The following is a 20888-nucleotide window of genomic DNA, read 5'->3' as shown; positions in this document are numbered from 1 at the left end:
TCGGTATATAAAAGTTAAAAATTAAATAAATAAATAAATAAATATATATATATCAAGAGAAAGAACCGGGGCAGTTTATAGATATCCATAAATCATACGCATCTTAGCATGAGCAGAACTCCAAAGTTTAACGCTAAACAGAAATATGATTATATAAGCACTACAATTCCCAACACACATACTGAAACAGCTGTCGCCAAGGCAACAAATGTTCATGTGGTCGCACTTTTCCTGGAGAGAAAGCATGTACAGGAAAGGCAAAAAAAAAGCAAGAGCTCAAAGTGGAAGCGCGAGACATGAAATTATAGAAGTGGGCGGGGCACAACTAGGGATAGAATAGAGGTGATAGAACAAGGAGGCGTGGCTGAGGCCGCTGCAGCCGGGTCTTTTCTAGAAAATACGTGAAGCTCTGCCGTCGTGATGGCGGCTGTCTCTAATCTCCACACCTTCTGAGAGAGAATTTCGCTGCGTCACCAGCGCGCGATGGCTGGCGGGCGTCGCGCAGGCGCAGTGCTGGCAGTGTGAGCGAGCAGACGGTCGGTGTGCGAGGTTGTGGTGGTAGTGGGGATTGATAGTGAAAGCGCGCGCGTAGCCGTCGGTTCGCTGCTCGCGGAGGCGAGAGGAAGAGCACAGCAGTATTGAAACACCAGAAAAAAAAATAAGCTTTCTGCCTTTTCCTCCGGGACAGGGAGCGCCCTCCCCCTCCACCCGGCGAGGCCGGAGCGGCGGGACATAACGGTTGTAGAGACCCCTCGAGAACAAAGGCGCGCGTGAAAGCGTGTGTGTGGGTTTGTAAGAACAGCGCCCCGGGAGCCAGGCAGCCAGCGACCGCCCAGCCCGCCACCGATATGTAAGTTCTGTCTACGGATGGAGGCTAGGCCGCAGACTGCGCCGGCCCCACAGGAATGGGATTTGGTGGGAGAGAAAACTTTGGTAGAGGATTGCCTGGGTTAAGGAAGGGAGGGATTCCGCGCACGTGTAGCTGGGCCGACCTGTTCTGTTCCGACACCTGCCTTCACACTTCCACTGTTCCAGCACTTTCTTTTTCTTAAACTCCGTTTTTGGTATCTTTCGCGCCCCCCCCCCCCCTTTTTTTTTTATCTCTAGTGTTTTACCCTATAGCCTTACACATAACTGGTCTAGGCATCGTTCTTACTCTAAAACCCTCTTTCTTTACTCTGATCCCCTCCACTGTCCCAGCAACTTCGTTATTGTTAAGCCTCTGCCCCAGCACTAACCTGTTACTATCTTATCTAGCTTGCACCCCCCCACCTTGCTTTACATTCTCTGTCTACCCGAGTTTGTCACCTTTATATCTTACATTTCTCTTCCGCCCTTTATAGTCATATACGTTAGCTTAATCATTGTTGGGATGACTTTCCAGAGAAAAAAAATGTATTTTGTAAAATAATTGTATCAAACTTATATACAAACACAAGTTCTGCCATTTGATTGTAAAGGTTATTTGTATGGGATTTTGGTATTTCCCTTTTCTAAGGTGGAGGGGGATGTGTGTCCTATATTGATGCTGTACTGTTGTTTTTTGGTTTGTTTTTTTTAATGAAAAATCAATTGAGTTGATATAGTTACATGTAGTAATAAGGAAAAATATATGCAGACTTATAAAGAGGAAACCAAGACATGGGATAAATGTCATTTTGATTTTACTTGTAATGTTTCTAGTGGTATTATTGAAATCTTATATTTAGAGACCACCATTTTCAGTTTTTATATAATCTATTTCTGGAAATTTAGCAGTGTTTTATTATGAGAACAAAAATGGGAGAGAGAGAGGAAAAATGATGCATTTTTCCTGGTAAATTTTTATTGTAATAAATGCTGTTAAATTTCCAGAAGAAATAACTGAAATCAAAGGCTCCTACTTAGTTTGTTCCATTTTCATGCTTGAAATGTCAATTGTACAGCTTTGCTCTTTCATAATGTTAGTACTGATGAGAGAAATCATATTTTCATAACTAACATTAAGGAAAACAAACTAGAGAATATTAAAAGGCAGTCTTTACTGATGGTAAAGTAGTTTGAAAATATGCTGATTAAAAAAAATATAACTGTCATTGTTAGATCTTGTACTTTCAGAAGGTGTTAACTTCTCTATATATTTTGCTTTCATGGGTCCAGAAGAAGTGCATACTAACTGGGGACAGTCTTAACTTCAGCCCCTCCCCCCTCTTTTCCCCATCTTTCCTCCCCTCAAAAATAAATATTTCTATATAATACACAGTATAAATAACATAAAATGTCTAAATTCAAACATCAAAACAAACCACACCAAAATCCAAATTAGAAATAATGGTTTAAATCCAATATAGCACAAATCATTAAGACTAGGACACTGCTATTGATGTCGTGGGAAAGTATCTCCAACTCATTTTTTTTTTTAATATAAAAAAAAAAATTCTGAAATTATTTGGCTATAGGCTTTTAATTTCTTTCTTTCTTTCTTTATTTATTTAGAAACTTTTATATACCGGTATTAGTGGGGACATCATACTGGTTCACATATTAACTGAAAGCTTGTAAAATACATTTCAACAGGGAGAGTGTAAAACTGGGCGGGGGGTTAACCAGAAGGCAGTAGGAAGAGTAGAAAAACAAGAAGTCATAACAAGAAAATAACAATTTACAAAGTGATTATCTCCTTAATATAAGGAGAGGGCGGTCACCTGGAGGGGGGGAGCGGACTGAGGAGGGGAAGGGAAGAGCTATTCTATGTAGGCATGAAATTTTTCAATTTTTTCAATTTCAATTTTTTCAATTTCTTGAAAAAAACTTTAAAAAAATCAGATTTGATCTGAGAAACTATGACTTAAACAAATGGGTGCTGATTGTTTTGTATTTAATGTAAACATCAAGACAAACTGTTAGCTATACAAATTCTTCAGTGTCTAGAACTTAAGGGCTGCGCGTGCACCAGTGTCTTTTAATGTTGCTTATCCTTGACAAATCAATAACATTTTCCATCTTCTTTTAATGTTGGTAAAATATTCACTTCTCTGAGGTCAAGCAGTATGGCAGTCCTCGCACATGAATAACTACTACAGATGGATCTGACATGGAAGTTTAATTTTGAAGTTTCTTAAAACTTTAAGCATACCTCACTGGGTATGTGCAGTCTGCTATGCTATCTTTTCCATGAGGATTATCTTCTCTCCTGCTACTAGGGAACCATTTGCTTCCTAAAAGTGCAGGAATTGGTCTTCATTGGGTCTTGCAGTCTTTTGTTCTTCCTCATTTAGTCACCTTGGTAGGTTTTTCATGTTTATAAGTTTTTGGGGAGTATTTTATTTTTTGTGTGTTTTTTTCCTTTAAGCAGCCAGATGGTGCATTGAGTTAGCATTGGTTGCATTATTTGCAGACATTGAATCGTTCACATTTGTTGTGTTTTTATTTAACAGTATTTATGACTCACTTTCCAAACCAAGCTAGGATTCACTCAAAGAAGTTTTCATACGATGTACCCAAAGGAGAAGAAAGCAAGCAGTTTCAACAAATGCCCCCGTGTGTAAGAGCATCATATCTGTCACAGATGTGTCCGTTGCCTGGGGGCTGACCACGATATCTGGAGGTTGTCACCCTTTGTGACTGTCGTTCCTTCCTTGACTTCATGGAGAATTGTTTTAGGATCCATGAGTCTAGTCTATTAGTATCGGAGGCATCAACATCAAGTGACCTAAGTGCTGCATCAACTGCTGGTAGTGTGTCACCTAATGGAGTAGGGCAGGAAGCAAGGAAAGAGGGGAAGAACAATAGAGCATCAGACAAGATCAAGGAAGCTGTCATCTGGCTCTTTCCACCTGAAGAAAATGAAGAATTCAGCCTCCTTCAATTCCAGCATTGCTCTCTTGTCGATGCATGATACTGGGAACTAGGCCATTATGGCAGCAGCCTTGAATCCCTGAAGTATTCCTGCAGGGATGAGCGCTCACCCTCTGTTTAATCCAGGAGTCTACTCAATCTGATTGTCCAGGTGAATGCCACCTATACATCTCTGGTATCCCAGGAAACAGTCTCCCTGCTTACCTCCCAAATTTAGGGGACCCTGGATCATAAGATGCAGAGCATTGGTGCACCAGCATCAGTGGCTCTGCAAATGGGCAACTAGCCATTAGTGGAATCCATACTGGCACCTGGTAAAAGGAAACAGATGCTGATTCCTGGAAGGAAAAAGATGTTGGTTACCGTTGTACCAATAATTTCCAGTCTATGGGAGGAGAAGGCTTTGCTGGAACACAGGAGTAATTGGTGTCTAGGCTCAACAGAAAAGTTCTCCTCTCTGAGGCCTTGTCTGCTAGCCAGGTGAGGGCCTGGTCCATACCCCTGACCTACATTCTTGGGTATATGGCTATAGATCTGAGAACTTCTCTGATAAGGAGGCTTCAACAGGTGATCCCTTGGACACTATAGAAAAGATCTCCTCTGGAGGGCCTCTCCTTTGTCTTGTTTTAGAGAATGGTGGATATCATACTATTTATATTTCAGAAGGAGAGAGTCCAGGGCTAAGATGCTTGACAGCCTCCAACTTATGGAACCCCCAAAGTAAGTCATGGTAGTACCTGTCCATTAGATCCTTCAGAGGAGGGAAGGAATGCCCTCTCTGTCCAGAAGGCTCCAGGCTTCTAGAAACAGTAGCTGCCTCACTAATTTAATGATGGTTGAATCCACTCTCAATATAGCTAAGAGGTTGAGAACTCATTCATCTACCTCTGGGGAGATTTGCTTGCAGAAATGTTTTTCAAGAAGTTGTGCTCAAGGCCATAGAGCATTCTATCAGTTTTTCATGCACCAGTATATGTAGGACTTCTCTATTGGTATAGAAGTTTATGAAAAGCTTATGGCATATTAAGCCTCCTGTCCCATGGAACATGAATGTGGTTCTGGCACAGTTAATGGAGCTTTTGTTTGAACCTTTGGAGTCTGCTTCTCCGATTTCTCTGGAAGGTATTTTTTCTTAGTTTTAATCACATCAGCCAGAAAAGTAAGTGAATGCTAGGTATTGGTTCATTACTCTCTCTCTATATGCTATTATTTCACAGATTGGTGCTCCCCACACACCCAAAGTTTTGCCGAAGGTAGTATCTGCTTTGTTTCCAAGACTACATGCAGGTGAAAAAGCCCTTCATTCCTTAGATTGGAAAAAGGGTCTTGGCTTACTACAGAAAAAGTACTCTGCCACATCATCAGGCTTCGCAATTTTGTTTCATACAAACAAACATTGTCCTGTTGGCTGGCAGACTGTATTATGCGTCATTGTTCCCTAACAAGCATTCATGAGAGCCATGGCTACGTTAGTGGATCATCTGATAGCTGTACTTATTGAAGGCATCTACAAAGCTGCAACTTGGTCATCTGTGCACATCTTTTAATCCCATTACCATATGGACAATTTATCAAAGAATGACAGTAAACTTAGACAAGCAGTTTTGTGTAATTTTACCCAGTAGTCCACTCTCCTCGGGTTAGGGTTGCTTATTCAGTAAATGCTCTGCTGCAACCCTCAGCTTGGGTTTTCTCATATGTTGTGGCTATTGCCTTGCTTGTCAATAAAGTAAGCAAGTTTGCTTACTGTGAACCTTGTTCTTTGTAGACAGCAAGATGAATATTATTCTAAATACCTGCCCATTTTCCTGAAGTCGCCTACTTACCTAGACCTAGCTCTATCGATAGGTATCTCACAAGGCAACACCCACACGAGTATTCCTGCGTATTGCTCAGTAAAGTAAAAGCTCTAGAAAGAAGGATCCATGTATCACAATTTGGTGACATTACCCATGTGTCATTAGCTAGTTCATCCTGTCTATGGAGAACACTGTTTACTTAAGCTAACTTGCTTCATATATACTGTCACTTTTTGCAGCTTAGAGCTCCCCTTAGATGCTGTGGATTGCTAAAGTAAAATCCCCAAAAAACCAGAAGCCCTAGATAATGATGCAGTATTACTTTGCTTCTTTGAGAATTCTGCACTAAAACCTTAAAAATTTTGCATCTCAGGAAGAACCTTTTTCTATTTTGATGTTTAAATTGCTACTCGGTCAGTGCATTGTTTTATTTTAATATAGTGTGGAGAATTTTGCTGAATTTTAAAATATTGTGTACAAAATTCCCTCAGGAGTAAATCATTTTACAGCTGTTTTAATTTAGTACTCAGTGATATGATTAATGGCATAAATTCAGGGTTCTCGAGTAAATCACACAGAGACTTAATAGACATGCAGGCCAAAGCAATATCGGCGCATGTTAAAGGGGCGCTCATGATTGTGCACCGATCCACCCCTCTAGGGTGCCAAATGCTACATGCAAATGGGCTGCCATGGTAAAAAGGAGGCACATGGGGAAATTGCATGCCCCTAGTGCCTCCTCGGCAACAGGTGCCCAGGAGGAGGTGGCTGTCAGCCACTTAGGAAAACGGACGCTCAATTTTAGAGTATCCGTCTTCCTAACCAGTACACAGCCACAAGTTAGGAAAATGGACGGTCATTAATTGATCGTCCATTTTTTTAACCTGACCACGGGCACACTTTTTTTGGGGCGGGGGGGAGAGTTTCTATCATTTTTACCTCCGACTTAATGTCACAATATTAAATGAGAGGACTTACAGAAAAGCAGTATTTTCTGCTTTTCTGTATGCTTTTTGGGCTCCTCAAGGCTAGCTCCAGATTTGGCGTTAATTTTTTAGATTAAAAATGTGTGCTGGAGGCACATCGAGGTTGAATCGATAAGGAGCCTCATCATGCATTTGAATGTGATGAGTGCTATTATCTACGCAAGCGATAGGACACTCATTTTGGGTGCAATAGCCCCCCGTTCTGAATCGGGGGATATGGACGCGCATCCAGTCGAGGGTTAACTGTGTGCTGCAGCCAGTGCACGGTATAACATCAGCCAGATGGATTAGGTATGTAGGGAGAGGATTGATAATTTATATATTAAATAGTAACATTTATAGAGGCATCATAATGACACTGTAAATGTGGGAGCAATTTCAGTTAACTGTAAGTGGTATGCTGAGTATTTTTTGTTTGCGAATAAATATGCAGAATGAAAATCTTATCCATTTATCTCAGAATAATTTTAGTAAGTTAGTTTGTAAAGGAGACTCATTCATACTGTTAGAGGGTGTGGCATACCCCAGCTCTTCTTAGTTGCAATCTGCTACATCGTTGTCATGGTGCAGAATTCTACAAATGGATTAGTCAATCCAAATTACTGTCACTTAATGAATGTATATGATTAATTCCTGCTTGAAATTTCCCGGAATTATAAATGTAAAATCACAATGGTAAACTGCCTTCAAATATTAAACTTCCTCTGCACTCAAGCAGGCCAGTCCCCACAAGTGGGTCATACACCTCTACCAGCAGATAGAGACTGAATAAAAGCTAATGTAACTAATATATAGCCCTGCCCAGATATCAGCCAGCCAGTAATCTCCATCTCCAGCAGATAGACATGCGTTTCCCTACTGGGGATTGATTCTAGTGTAAAAAAAGAAAAAAGAATTTATAAAGTGGAGGGCTTTAGGAGAAAATGAGAAGTTGGATAGCACCGCTTTCCTCCCTTAGTCGAATGACTTGCGTCCTGCAGCCTTTTTCAGGCATGGACATAGAAGGGGATAAAAAAAAGCAGTTGCAGGTGGTGAGGGCTTTCTCCCTCTCCCCTTGAAACCAGAATGGGTCTCTGGCTACAACTAGGGAGGGCTGAGCTCAGGTTAAAAAAAAACAAAAACTATAGAGACTTTCTTTTCCCTATCTTATTCTTACCAGGTATTCCTCCTTTGGCATTGGTATTCGGCATCTTCCAGCTTACGACTTTGGGGAGTATAGTTAGCTGTGGAGGTGGCACAGGCTCGTCAGGTTGAGCAGCCTTTGGCTAGGCCTTGCTCCCAGGTTTGGTATCTCTGACCACGTAGTAGGCCATGGCAGTGCTTTCATACACCTTTGTAGGTGCCTTCTTGCCAGCGGTACTGTGGTGACATGGGCACGCATAAGGCCACGGCCTCTGTGCGTGTACCTCTACCCCTGCTAGTGTGCGCGCATAGCTGAGTGCATGCTTGAGCACATATCTTATTGGGCATGCTACAAGCCGGTGCAGCATGGCGCCAGTGTCAAAGAAGTCTAAGTGCTTGGTGATTTGTACTGCTGGTGATTCAGCCAGGGCTTTCTGCAAGTCTGTGTTAGTGCTGCCTGGATGCTCAAGGTGACTTGTTTTCTACTGGTTTTGCCGATGCTGGTCCATCCTTTCGAGTCAAAGGGGAGTGGGACTGTAGACGACACATCGAGGGTATTCCCTTCGGTTGATCCAATGGCAGACTTCTTTAGGAGATTCTCGCTCAGAGGACGTCAGGTTTGAGCTTATGGGGCCTTTTCCTGGTTTGAATTTTTCCAGGAATTACAGACTTTTCTGCAGGAGTGCATGTCAGAGATGGTAATAACTTCTAAATCAGGGTTGTGTACTCGTGGTCCCCACTTGTTTGCCACCACATGCAAATGCCGCAGTGCAGCGGTGCCTGATGTTCGGGAGGGTGTGGATCAAAATGACACTGACAATGACTTGGTTTTCTCTCCTTTTGAGAGAGGGGAAATGCCCCCGGATTTAGAGCCACATAGAACTCTGCTCTGTTTCTTTCATAGAGATGGGTGGCAGGCAGTGTGGACCCCATATTGGTCATGTTACGCAAAGCATCCTGTATCTTTCCCCTCCGAGTTGATTGACCTAATGGAGTGTGCCAGAGGCAAGTTTTAAAAAGGGGCGTGCCTTTGGATCCAAGGGATACAAATCTGCCAAGGCAAGAGAGCAGTTGATATTTCCCAAAGATGGATGCGCTGGTGTGTTCTGTATTAAGCAAGCCACCATTCCAGTGGAAGAAGGGGTAACTCTAAAGGATGCTCAGGATAGAAGAATTGAATCTATCATTAAGTCTTTGAGGCCATTGCGATGAATTTGCAAATTGCTGCTTTTTGTTCCCTGGTGGCTTGAGCTAGTCTGTCTCTCTCTCGCGACAGGGTGTGTTATCCCTTCCCTCTCTGGCCTTTTAATAGGCAGGATCGTTAGATAGCAAGTCATGCTGAAACCATACTTTGGTGGCTCTGGATTGGCCATGGTATGCTGATCTACAGAGGCTGCTGGTGGGCAGTCCCCTCAAACTGGCTTCAGAAGGATCGTTCAGGAACCCATTTTACATGATGATCTGGGTCTGTTTTGTCTTACAGTTCGGCCTTTGAGAGGGTTAGTTGTTGAAGCATGGTTATTCTGCTGTCGTGATTTCTACTCTTCTTTGGGCCAGAAAAGTTTCTACATTTATGGATTATATTACAGTTTGGAGAGTTTTCAAGGCCTGGTGTAAGGAGTGAAATTCCCAGCCTCTCAAAATGGAAATTCCATTAATTTGGAATTTTTACAGGAAGATTGCGTAAAGGCTTGGCCTTTAACACCTTAAAGGTTTAAGTGGCAGCACTCGTCTGTTATAGGGGGCGAGTCAGTGGTGGGCCCTTGTCTTCCCACCCAGATGTGTCTCGGTTCTTAAAGGGATTTAAGCATCTTCATCTTCCCTTGTGGCTACCGGTGAATCTGTGGGACCTTAATCTGGACCTGAATTTCACGGCAGGTCCTACATTTTGGCCACTACTTGTCCTCTCGTTGCAATTGCTTACCTTGAAAACAGTTTTTCTGGTGATAGACTATTCTGCACGTTGGGTTTCTGCCTGATACTCTGGGGGCGATACAGCTTCAAAAGTGGTTTTGGAGATCCATTTGAATCAGTCTATTTCCCTGCCACATTAGATAGGGATAGAGATGAGAGTAAGTATCATTCTTCTGCGTACCTTGGATGTCAAGCCATATCTGATGGCGGTACTTGGAAGTTCTAATATTTTGTCCGGAAGTCTGACTGTGCTCCATGGTGGAAGTAAACAGGCGAACTGGCGATGTGGGCAACTATAGCCCGTGTTAAGGAAGTCATTACGGCTGCCTGTGTGGATGCCGAGACTCCTATGCTGAAGCCGGTTAGACGACATTCCACGAGGGCTCAAGCGATGATATGGACAAACATTCAATTGTCTCCTGTCAAGATTTGCTGAGCAGCGATATGGTCATCCTTACACGCCTTTTCCAAGCATTAACACTTGGACATTCGGGCTCGGGAGGATGCCGTATTCACGCGGGCAATATTGACTGGACTGTGGGCATTCTCCTGCCCTTGTTCGGAAGTAGCTTTGGTATATTCCACTTGTGGGGATTGGCCTGCCTGAGTGCAGAGAAAGGAGAAATTACTATTTACCTGATTTTCTTTCTTCTAATGAAAGCAGCCAATTCCTGACCTGCCCTCGGCTGCTGATTTTTGCCTTTGCTTTGCCCTTTAGGTACAGAAGTTGCTGCTATTCGTGTCTTAACCAGCCCCTCAGTTTGGTGAATGTTCATTGTTTTGTCTGAGCTTGGTGTTCCCTATTGGTCGGAAGCATGAGTGGTTGATTGTTAATTATGTTCATATAATCAGTTTGTCCACAGTTTGGCTTTTCCAGAGAATACTGGCAAACTGATATTGGGGCAGGGCTATATGTCCATGATATCAACTTTTATTAAGTCTCCATCTGCTGGTTAGAGGTGATAACCCAATTGTTGGGGATTGGCTCTTCCTCATTAGAGGAAAGGAAATTATCAGGTAAGTAGTAATTTCTCTATGGGTGTAATTGGAACCAAGATACATTTTAAAAGTTCTGGGTTCACTGTAGCAGCAAGGAGGAAAGTGAGTGCTCCTCTGGATTTCTGGTGTAATACTTCGTTTCCATTCTTCTGTATTTTTCTGGTCAGGAATTCAACTCATCCTAGATGCCTTCATCCTATCCCACTTCAATCCATTACTTTCACCCAATCTAAACACGCTCTCCTTCCCTACAACTCTGACTTTTGCATGCTCAGCAAACAACAACTCCCATTATATACTAGACCTCATCGAAGAATTTATCCTCCACTTACTATGCCTCACTGAGACCTGGATTGGAGAGGGTGACACTTTCTCACTCAGCTATGCCTATCTGGAAAACTTGTCTACCACATATCTCGTCATAAAGGAAGAGGTGGAGGAGTTGCAATCATTTTCAAAGATACACTAGCTCTTGAACTAGTATTCTCCATACTAAAAGGCAAACCTGACTGCCTAACAAGTTTCAGGGTAATGAACCCCCAAAACTTATAATTTATTGTCCTCTGGAAAATCACTCTGATTCCTGTATGAGATTATCTGAATTTGTTAGCTTGCTACCATCTTTCCCAACCTGTTGGTTCTAGGAGACTTCAAGTCCTCCTTTAAAGGCTATGCTTCAACTTTCCAGCGCAATATGGATAACCTGGGTCTCGCCCAAATAAGGTTCTGATCTATACCCATGGAAACACTCTTGACCTAATTTTCTATTCTTTCAACATTAAACTAAATATAGCTTCATATCGGTGATTTGTCTCCTGGTCAGACCACAACCTGATTTGGATTACCTTACAAAACCCTAGTTAAACATCTATATCCCAGACACCACGACCTTCATCCAGAAACTTGTCCACAGTCACCAGTGACACCCTAAGAGAATACCTAAAAATACCCACTGCTATCAACACAGGCCTAAACCAGTTCAGCAGTGGAATAAGACATTTAGACACTAGCACCTCTCAAGCCAAAACCTACCAAAATTCTCCTTTGTTCCACAAAGATCTCCGCTCAGTCTCAACAACTTGAACGGGCTTATCATAAACAGAAAACACATTCCAATAACCAGTTCTATAACATACACGCCAAAAAGTAACAAAGTGGCCATCTGTCAAGCAAAAAAAAAAAAAGACTACATTTCTAAACAACTCGAACTAGCAATGTATCAGCAGATCCTTTGAACTTATGTGGAAGCTTTCTAAACCTGAAGCTCAAACACTCACCACTGCCACTGTTTATCTTTCAGCAGAAGACTTCGCTCAATTCTTCACAGAAAAAAATCCAGAAAATTAGATCTTCCCTAGATGTTCTTCCTTTCTCAACTTCACTGATCATGGCAGTAAATCTTCCAAACAAAGATGATACCTCCTACCAAACCTCAACCAAACTATTCCCACTAACTGACTTTAGGAAAGTCACCCCACAAGAAATGGAGAAAATCCTCCAAAGAATTAGTCCATTAGATCCCATTCCACCTAGATTTATCTGCAACCTGAAGTAAGACTTAACCCCAGGGCTTAATTTGTGGGGAATGGCCTGGAACATAGTTCCACCACTTCTTTTCAGACTCGGGACAATAGGCAAAGCAGTGCAGCCCCTCATTTCCCCTCTCCCCCCCCCCCCCCCCACTAGATAGCCTACAGAGAAGGGGGGTAAACCTGGAGCAGAGAATAGCCATTCTGCTACTTAATCCAGCCCTTCCAATCCTATTCTGCAAGGAAGGGAAGGGGGTATGAACCTGAGGTGGGCACTACAGAGCAAAGAACAGATACAAGTGTTGAATTATCAAAAGTTTAAAACTTGTAAGCAGCAGTGCTAATAGTTAAGGCTTCAGAACCTGCCTTGATGACTGGAACTACTGTTTACAAGTTTCAGATTTGTATTAATTCATCCCTTTTTGTGTCTATTACTTGGAACTTAATTTCTGGTAGAATGACTGAGAATGGGTTTTCGGTTATCTTTTTTCCTGGACCCAAAGAAGAGCAGAACTGGTGGTGTGAATCATTTGTGGCTTCCTCACTGAAATGGAGTCTGAAATGTGTGTGAGAGAGATTGTATCTTTAGGGGAGAAAGAGTTTATACCTGGCTCTGGCCTTACTCTCTCACATGGTTTACACCCATCCCTGACCTTGCTTCCTCCATCTCACCTCCAACCCACTCGCGCTACAATGTTCCTTTTTGTGTACAGACTAAGCTCTGCTTTACCCCCTTGGCATTTGCAACAGTGGTAAGCCATTCTTTCTCAAGTCACTTTCTCTCACTCAAAAGTGCAATCACCAAATTGATTCTAAAGAAACCTGGATCGTATGAAAATAAATTAGACAATTATCGCCCGATCTCTAGCTTCCCCTTCCAGTGTAAGCTAATAGAAAAGATAGTTGGTTTTCCTCGATGGTAGAGGAATTGGAAATAATTTTACAGTGTCAACATTCTGCTTTAAGAAAGGTCATGGAACTAAATCAGTTCTTCTAACCATCACTAATAGCATCCATTTGCATGTTGGTCAAGGTGGTGATTTTCTCCTCATCTTGCTAGATCTCTCTGCCACCTTCAACACAGTTGACCCACCAACTTCTGATCCAGCATTTTAATGCAACATCGGCATGGAAGGCACATGCTAAACTGATTGAATCCTTTCTGTCTAACAGAACCCAGTGAACCCTCAAAACCTCAAGCTCTCATGTGTGGAGTCCCCCAAGGCTCAATCCTCTCCCCAGTTCTTTTTAACATTTTACATTCATCCAATATGCGACCTCATTCAGATCTTCAACATATAGTGCTATTTTTTTGCAAATGACATTCAAGTCTGTGTCAAAATCGAAGCTGACCAATTGCCTTAGATTTCAAATCTCGCTAATTGTTTTATCAGTGGCACACTGGCTTAGCAACTAGAAAATACCATGCTAATAACTGCCTAGGATAAATCTATGTTTACTTATCTTATAGTTTTTGTTGATTATATATTTATCTCTCTCTAATTGTTTCTTAGTTTAAATTCTGTACTGTCTTCCATTGCCCAGGTTTTACGCTCCCTGTTTAATGTAACTTTACTTTCTACCTTGATGTTAATTGGTTTCCCCTCAGTTACATTGTAAACCGGTACGATAAGACCTAGTCTTGAGCATCGGTATAGTAAAAGAAATTAAATAAATAAATAAATAAATTAAATTAAATTGAACCCCTCTAAATTGCAGCTTCTCTGGATTAGCCGCCAAGGATCATCCCTTACGGTCACCATCCTACCTGTTAAACACTCCATTACATCTCAAAGAATCCATATGAAGCTTAGTGGTCCTGTTTGATCAGAACCCCAGTATGGAGAAATATCTCCAAAGTAATAAAAACCTCATTCACATCCACCAACTAAGAAACTACCTAATCAAACACAACCTGGCTACAGTAATTCACACACTCATTGCCGGAAAACTACTGCAATTCTTTATTCATTGGCGTCTCCCTATACAACTCAGAATGCCTCCAGCTCCTACATAAATCAGTAAGAAGAATCCTAGTAGGAACAAAAGCATCTGACCACATAAGTTTTATTTCAGCCATACTGGCTTTCGGTAGAAAGCAAAATCAAATTCAAAACGCTCTGCTTCCTCTTCAAGTGCATGAACAAACAGGTCCCAGAATATCTCTTGCAACTCTCTTCTCCCTTGTGCACCCAAGAGAGAACTCAGATCTTCCCAATTCGTTCTACTTTCTACCCCACTTCTGGTCTCTAATAGATTGTCCTGCACCAGACAGGGCCTTTAGCTGTTATGCATCAAAGATGTGGCACGTGCTTCCATTATCCTTAAGTACGAAGCCCAGCTACCTCACCTTCAGGAAAAAAGCTAAAGCATGGCTTTTTAGCTAGGCATTCTTTATAGAGACTGCCTGTCCAACAACCCAGTTACCACAGAAATATTCCTATTTCTCCAACAACAACAAAATGACCTAATTATGAATCTGTCTTTAAATATATATAGTTGCTCAGCCAGTATTGTTTGTTGATCGAATACTATTGAAACCTAGTTTAGATTTATTTTAATCTCTTTGAGGCCATGCATGATTAAAGTGGTATGTCAAATGATGGGAATCCGTACAATCTAATTCTTTTTAATGTTGTGTTTTTAGGCAGCCAGCATCTGCAAAGTGGTATGACCGAAGGGACTATGTCTTCATTGAGTTCTGTGTTGAAGACAGCAAAGACGTTAAAATAGATTTTGAAAAATCCAAATTGACTTTCAGGTAAATAGCCAAAGCAGAATTTTCCCAAATTGGAAATGTCAATAGGTAAAATCATTCCCCAAAATATTTGGTATGTGACAAGTTGGCTGTGGTATTTTTAGTCTGAGGGTCCTGTTTCTAAGCTGTTAGGGCCTCTGATATTTGGGTTCTTTACTATTTTTTTAGGCAAAGGATATAGGTTTGTGCAAGATAAATTCTTAATATTCATCCAGTATTCATTACTACATTACCTGGAGTCATTCTACTAGTAACAATTTAAAGTAACTATTTAGCAGGGTTAATTACTTGCCCAGCCCTTAAAAATTCCATTCACAAGCTCACCAAAAATGTGAGCAGCCTTGGTTTTCATAAATGTGAAAAGATTAGCACCACTGCCTGGTGCTTTTTGCCACATCTCGAAAGAAAGATGCCAGTCCCTTGCCTCACAATGAAAAAAAAGCCCCCATATCATAAAAATGAGGGACCAGCCAGCCAAGGTTATGTGGCAAAGTGAGTTGGTGAGAGGTGGAAGGAAAAGGAAGGTAAAGAAGGCTGGAACAGAGGCAAAGAAAGCAAATGAACAAAAAAAATCAAGTAAATCATAAGGAACATTTTTCCCTGGCTTACAAAAATTGTGGCTGCTGTCTATGACTTTTTTTTTTTTTTTTTTTTTTTTTTTTACAAATCACATTTGTATTTTTAGGCTGCCTCACCAGTTTGGCTCAAGGCAATATTTTTCAAATATAAGTTTTTGCCTAAGTGGGTACCTGAGGCAACTAGAGATAAACTTGCTCAAGGAATGTCCGTTTTAATCCTAGTTTCCCAGGTTACAGGTTATTGCTCAAACCACTAGATTACGCTATCCACCCTTGCAGTGTTTGCTCTCTGTAGCACTCTAGAGGTCAGAGGGTGTCAAGTTTGTGCATGGGTAGTGAGGCGGGAGGGAGGTGAAGAGAGCTACCTGTATATAACAGCATCAGCACATCATGAAAATAAAACTTGAGCTGTTACTAGTAGGGTGTTTTAGTGACATTTTTGGGGTTTACCGTAGTTCTCCATGGACAAGCAAGATGAATCCAGCTACACAAGTGAGTGATGTCATTTGACAGGGCCAAAATACAACATACTTTTCCTAGAACTCAGAAAAACGTAGAAGTATTTCTGAGCATGTGAAGGTGTTCCTGCACAGCCACTGCTGCATGAGCCTCCCCAATCTTTTTCTTCCACCTAAGCAAAAGAATGTCTTGCACGCTTTCAGCTACCACTGTACTTCTTGCAAGTTTTTTGTGCTGTTTTGGTTTACTTTTGATTAGTTTATTTTTCGTTTTTTCAAAAACATTTTCTTCAGTTTCTTCACAAACAATGTTGGAGAAAAGTTCCAGCTCAGATTAAAAAAAAAAACCCCAAAAACTTTCAAATTCTATTTTAAATGCATGCACAAGATGTCAAGACTGGATCTATGTGATATGTCTTCTGTGTCTCTGCCACACATGACATAGTTAATCATTCTATGCCTGGAAAAATGCCCATCCCTCCCTCTTCCCCCTCAGTTAATAACTCTCCTTAAAAAAAAAAAAAAAAAAGCATCAAACTTTTATTTGAAAGTGCTTGGTTTGTGCCATAAAGGTCTAACCAAAAAAAGTGGCACAGCAGGAAAGCAGCTGAAGGTCTTCAGCAGGAGCACTTCTTCAGGTGAGGAGACAGGAATATTTATTGTCTTCTGATCAGGGCCATTCTTGATGGTGAAGTGCTGTTATGGCTGCTCCTTAAGAGTGTGGGAAAAAGACTGTGCTGTGCTCTGCCTGAGAGTCATGTCAGCAATTGGTGGGGGAAAGATTGCAGAGTTGCGGATGCATAGAAGAGATGGATCAAAGATGACTGCAGCATTTGCCATCCTGGGAGACCCACATCTGCAAGGTGGATGGTCCAACCTGTTCTCCCTGCCATGCTTGCTGCAGGGAGATAGGAGCTGCAGTCATGTCTGAGCTATGGCTGGGGAAATCACTGTCTTCTTGGTTCCTGTGGTACAGGAGATTGAAGTAATTTCTTCCAGAGCTGTATTTGCAGTTAATTTTAAAGGGCCAGCTACCACACCTCAAAATCTTTCCTCTTTGGCTTGGCCTCAATCAGCTGAATAATTTGAAGTGCTTGCACCAGACATTTTGTTTGGGACAGAACTGCTCCAGGATCCTCTTCAGTGGTTCCTGCCCTCCAGGGTGCTGCTTGTTAAGCAACAGGATGGAAGAGTATGAGAAGGAATGAAGATGTGGATGGGGGAGATGAAAAGTCCTCCAAGTCAGATTGTTCTCTTATGGATCTTAAGATTGCGAGGCAATGATTCCAAAGGTGAATTAGAAGAGAGGGGAGTATTCTGTGGTGAGGAAAAAAGTTTATGGTTAAGCTGTTTTGGTTTTTTTTTGGGGGGGGGGGGGTTTACAAGTATAAACTAGCTGGTCTTCTCATACCTTGGAAATTCTTAATATTGCTGAGGAAAAGATTGAAAGTTCAGGACCCTCCTCTAAGAATCCTATTATGCCTAGTTAAGGAAGCCTTTCTAAATCCTTTCCTTTGCACAGGTCGGTCAAGGATTTAATTGATCTAGAGTGGAATTCACCTAAGACCAATTTTAAAGGCGATGAGCACTGGCAAAAACATACCTTCACGTGTCACAGGAAAGGGGAGTACTGAGATTCTCTAAAGTAGATGCTCTGGTATATGCTGTTACTAAAAGGACTACTATTCTGATAGGAGGTGCTGCTTTCAAGGATTCATAGGATATGAAAAAGAAGCAGTATTTAAGCAAGCCATTGAGGCTTTTAGTATGGCTGTTCGTGTGGCAACATGTAACTGTATTATGGCAAGGACAGGTTTGTCACAGTGTTGTTCAATGGAGGGCCCCTGGTCAGTCCTTCAGGAGGCAGCACAAATGGAACTGGGGGCAGATGCCTCTCTTGATTTGGTATGCAATTCTGCGAGGAGCATGGCCTCTTGTAGTAGCAGGGTGTTTGCTGTGGCTTCGAAACTGGTCAGCAGATTTGATTTTTAAAGGTAATCTAAGTTTTCCTTTAAGGGAAACTAATGTTGGCAAGGAGCTTGCAGATGGCAAAGGCTTGGGGCAAGTCCAAGGTGCCCAAGCTTCCTGAAGATAAGCAAAAAGGTCTTTGTATCAGATTGTATTCAGAAATTTGTTCTGGGACTTGAGAAGTACATCAAGCTCAGTATATAGGGAGTCAAAGATCCAGACCCTTTAATAGGTTCCAGTCTTTTTTTCACTCTTCTAAGAGGAGGAAAGGATGGAGGTTTGGGTATATCTCAGAACTCCCAATGAAGGAAGTCTGAAAGTGAGGCTAGGTGGTCAGTTCACAGATTTCCAGAGATGGGTTCAGATCACTTCAGACCAGTGGGTCTTAAAAATCATTAGAGATGGCTATGCCTTAGTTTATCCATACAATTTCAGATGCCTTTATGGTTTCCCCTTGTCATTAGACACGAAAGGAAGTGGTTCAAGTAATGCACGATTGTGTGTTCAGCATAGCAGCGGTAGTGCTGGTTCAATGAAATCAGGGTCGGTATCATTTTACTTTGGTTTCTGAAAAAGAGGGCTTCTTTTCAGCCTATTCTGGATCTAAAGCAGGTCAACAAGACCCTAAAGGTGCCTCATTTCAGGATGAAAATTTTGTGGTTTGTGATTCTGGTAGTAAGGGGGAATTCCTAACATTCTTGGATCTGATGTAGGCATATCTCCATATTCCTATCAAAAAAGAGCATCTGAAGTATCTTCATTCTGCAATATTGAGCGGTCAGTTTCTATTTCAGGTGCTGCCTTTTGGCTTGGCCATGGTTCCAAGAACCTTTCATAAGGTTATGATGATGGCATAAGGAGGGCGTTTTGGTTCATCATTATCTGGATCACTGGTTAATTCGGGCAAAGTTGTAGCAGGAAAATGAAACAGCAGTGACCAGAGTGATTCAGTTACTGCAGGAACTGGGCTGGATGATAAATTTTGTAAAACGTAGATTGCAGCCTTTTCACTCCCTGGAGTATCTGGCAGCATTTTTTTTGACATGAGAAGTGGTAGTGTTTGGTTATGGTGCAGAGGATCCAGAAGCTTCAAAGTCAGTTGTGGGCCTTGATAAGTATCATAAGACCTACAGTGCAGCGATACCTTAAGCTGTCGGGCTCCATGGCAGCACCCTTAGATTTGGTTCCTTGGGCAAGAGCTTACATGAGCCCCTTACAGAAAACCTTGTTATCTAGGTGGGATCTTCGATCACAGAACTACACAAAGCTTTCTGTTGTGGAGCAAACAAAACTCATCCTAAATTGATGGTTGATGACAGAACTTAGTTGATTTGGATTCTATTGAGTAACAGTAAGGATGGATGCCAGTCTACTAGGTTGGAGGGCTCATTGTCAAGGTCTAGTAGCTCAGGGAACTTGGTCATCAGAAGAAGCTCATTGGTTCATCTTCTGACTTGAAAACAGGGCAGTATGATTGGCTTTCCTTCAATTTGTTTCCCTCCTTTGGGGACGAGCAGTTAGTTTTGTCATATAGTGCCACAGGTCCAGGATGTGCGGAGAGTAACTATTTTCTGTTAAAAGAAAGAATAGTGCAATTAAAACTCCCCAACCCCCCTCCCTTCTCCCCTCTGCACTTCGTAGCGCCTGGGGGAGTGTACCGGGACTTTGGTACAAGGTGGGGTGGCCGCTCTGATATCTGACCAGATGGGAGACCAGGAGGTGTCCCAATGGAGGATATCATGTAGGCTCCTGCAGGTGTGTGAGCGGTAAGTGGTACCCGCATTTCTGTATGCTGTACAAGGAGACACTGAGACCTGTGGCCAGGCCTCAAGGTGGACTTGTACATGGGGCAATGGTTGCTGAATCTCATGTTTAGCAGATCAGCCAATGCAGCTGGACCTTGGTTGGGAGGGAACCAAGAGTCAGAGCATTGGTCGGCACAGGGACTTGTTACTGACAAGAGAAGAAGCCCTGCTGCAATCCCAAGAAGATAGAGGGGTTCTCCTGATATTGTGGCTAACATAGCGATATGTGACACTAATACAGTTCTAAAAGGCACATGACCCAGAACTTTTCGAACCACGGTCCGAATGGGAGAACACAACTCTATGGGAATGCCGCCGAAGCGGGTACTTACCATCTCAAGGAGACCAAGAACCCTTTGGTTTTAGCTGAAGCAGCTCCTCTCTTGGATTGGGTAGAAACATATGTAGGCCATTTCGGTGTTACATATAGCAATATTCAAGATGATTTCCCCAGCTGCAATTTTCTGGACCCTGGGAAATGGGCTTTTGTCACAAAGGGCCTTCTCTCAAGAAGCCTGATGGGTGGGGGAGGGGGAAGCCACTCATGGTGTCCAGCAAACGTGAAAAGGTTTTTCAGCAGAAGAAAAGGTCATTAAGATTAGATGCCCTTGTTGAGGTACCCTCTCAGGAGGGTCTGCTTTGTGTTTCCTCCATAGACTCTGTTGAGCAGGGTCATTCAAAAGATTTCCAGGCATGAGGGTCTGATAATCCTGGTGGCTCCCAATTGCCATGGCGTCCTTGGTATGCAGATCTAGTCAGGATGGTAGAAGAGAATCCATTGATTACCCTAGAGCAAGGGCTTTCCTGTGCAGGGTCCAGTGGTACACGAAGATCCATGTTGGTTTTTGTCCTGCAGCATGGCTCTTGAGAGGGCTTGGCTAATTAAGAAGGGATATTCTCAAAAGTGATAAACTCTTCTAGAAAGAGGTCTACTTCCTTAGGCCAGACTCTCACATGCACTGCATTAACTTTGAGGATTGGTACGCTGCTAAGGTACTGGAAAAGTAGGCCTCAGTGCCTACAATTCTTGTAGAAAGGTTTAGGTAAAGGTTTGGCTCTAAACTCCTTGTAGGTTCAGGTAGCCACAATTGCATGTTTTAGGGATTGATTTTTGGTAGCTTATCTGCTAAGGACA

At 42.2% G+C, this 20888-nt stretch overlaps 1 protein-coding gene across 2 annotated transcripts in view; it reads left to right on the top strand.

Moving 5' to 3' along the window:
- Positions 1–380: 380 nt before the first annotated feature.
- The window catches only part of PTGES3 (prostaglandin E synthase 3), a 108253-nt gene continuing 87745 nt past the window's right edge, over positions 381–20888 (top strand). Inside the window, exons 1-2 of one of the 2 annotated variants that reach the window (XM_029594832.1) lie at positions 381–850; positions 14834–14947. In XM_029594832.1, the coding sequence (XP_029450692.1) occupies positions 849–850; positions 14834–14947 (116 nt within the window). In that variant the 5' untranslated portion in view covers positions 381–848. The remainder of the gene's footprint in view (positions 851–14833; positions 14948–20888) is intronic. The other variant, XM_029594831.1, reaches the window with a different exon arrangement.

Source organism: Rhinatrema bivittatum, chromosome 3 (genome assembly GCF_901001135.1).
Source record: "Rhinatrema bivittatum chromosome 3, aRhiBiv1.1, whole genome shotgun sequence".
Lineage (NCBI taxonomy): Eukaryota > Metazoa > Chordata > Amphibia > Gymnophiona > Rhinatrematidae > Rhinatrema > Rhinatrema bivittatum.
The sequence above is the reverse complement of the archived record's forward strand: the minus strand, read 5'-3'. Positions and strand labels throughout refer to the sequence as shown.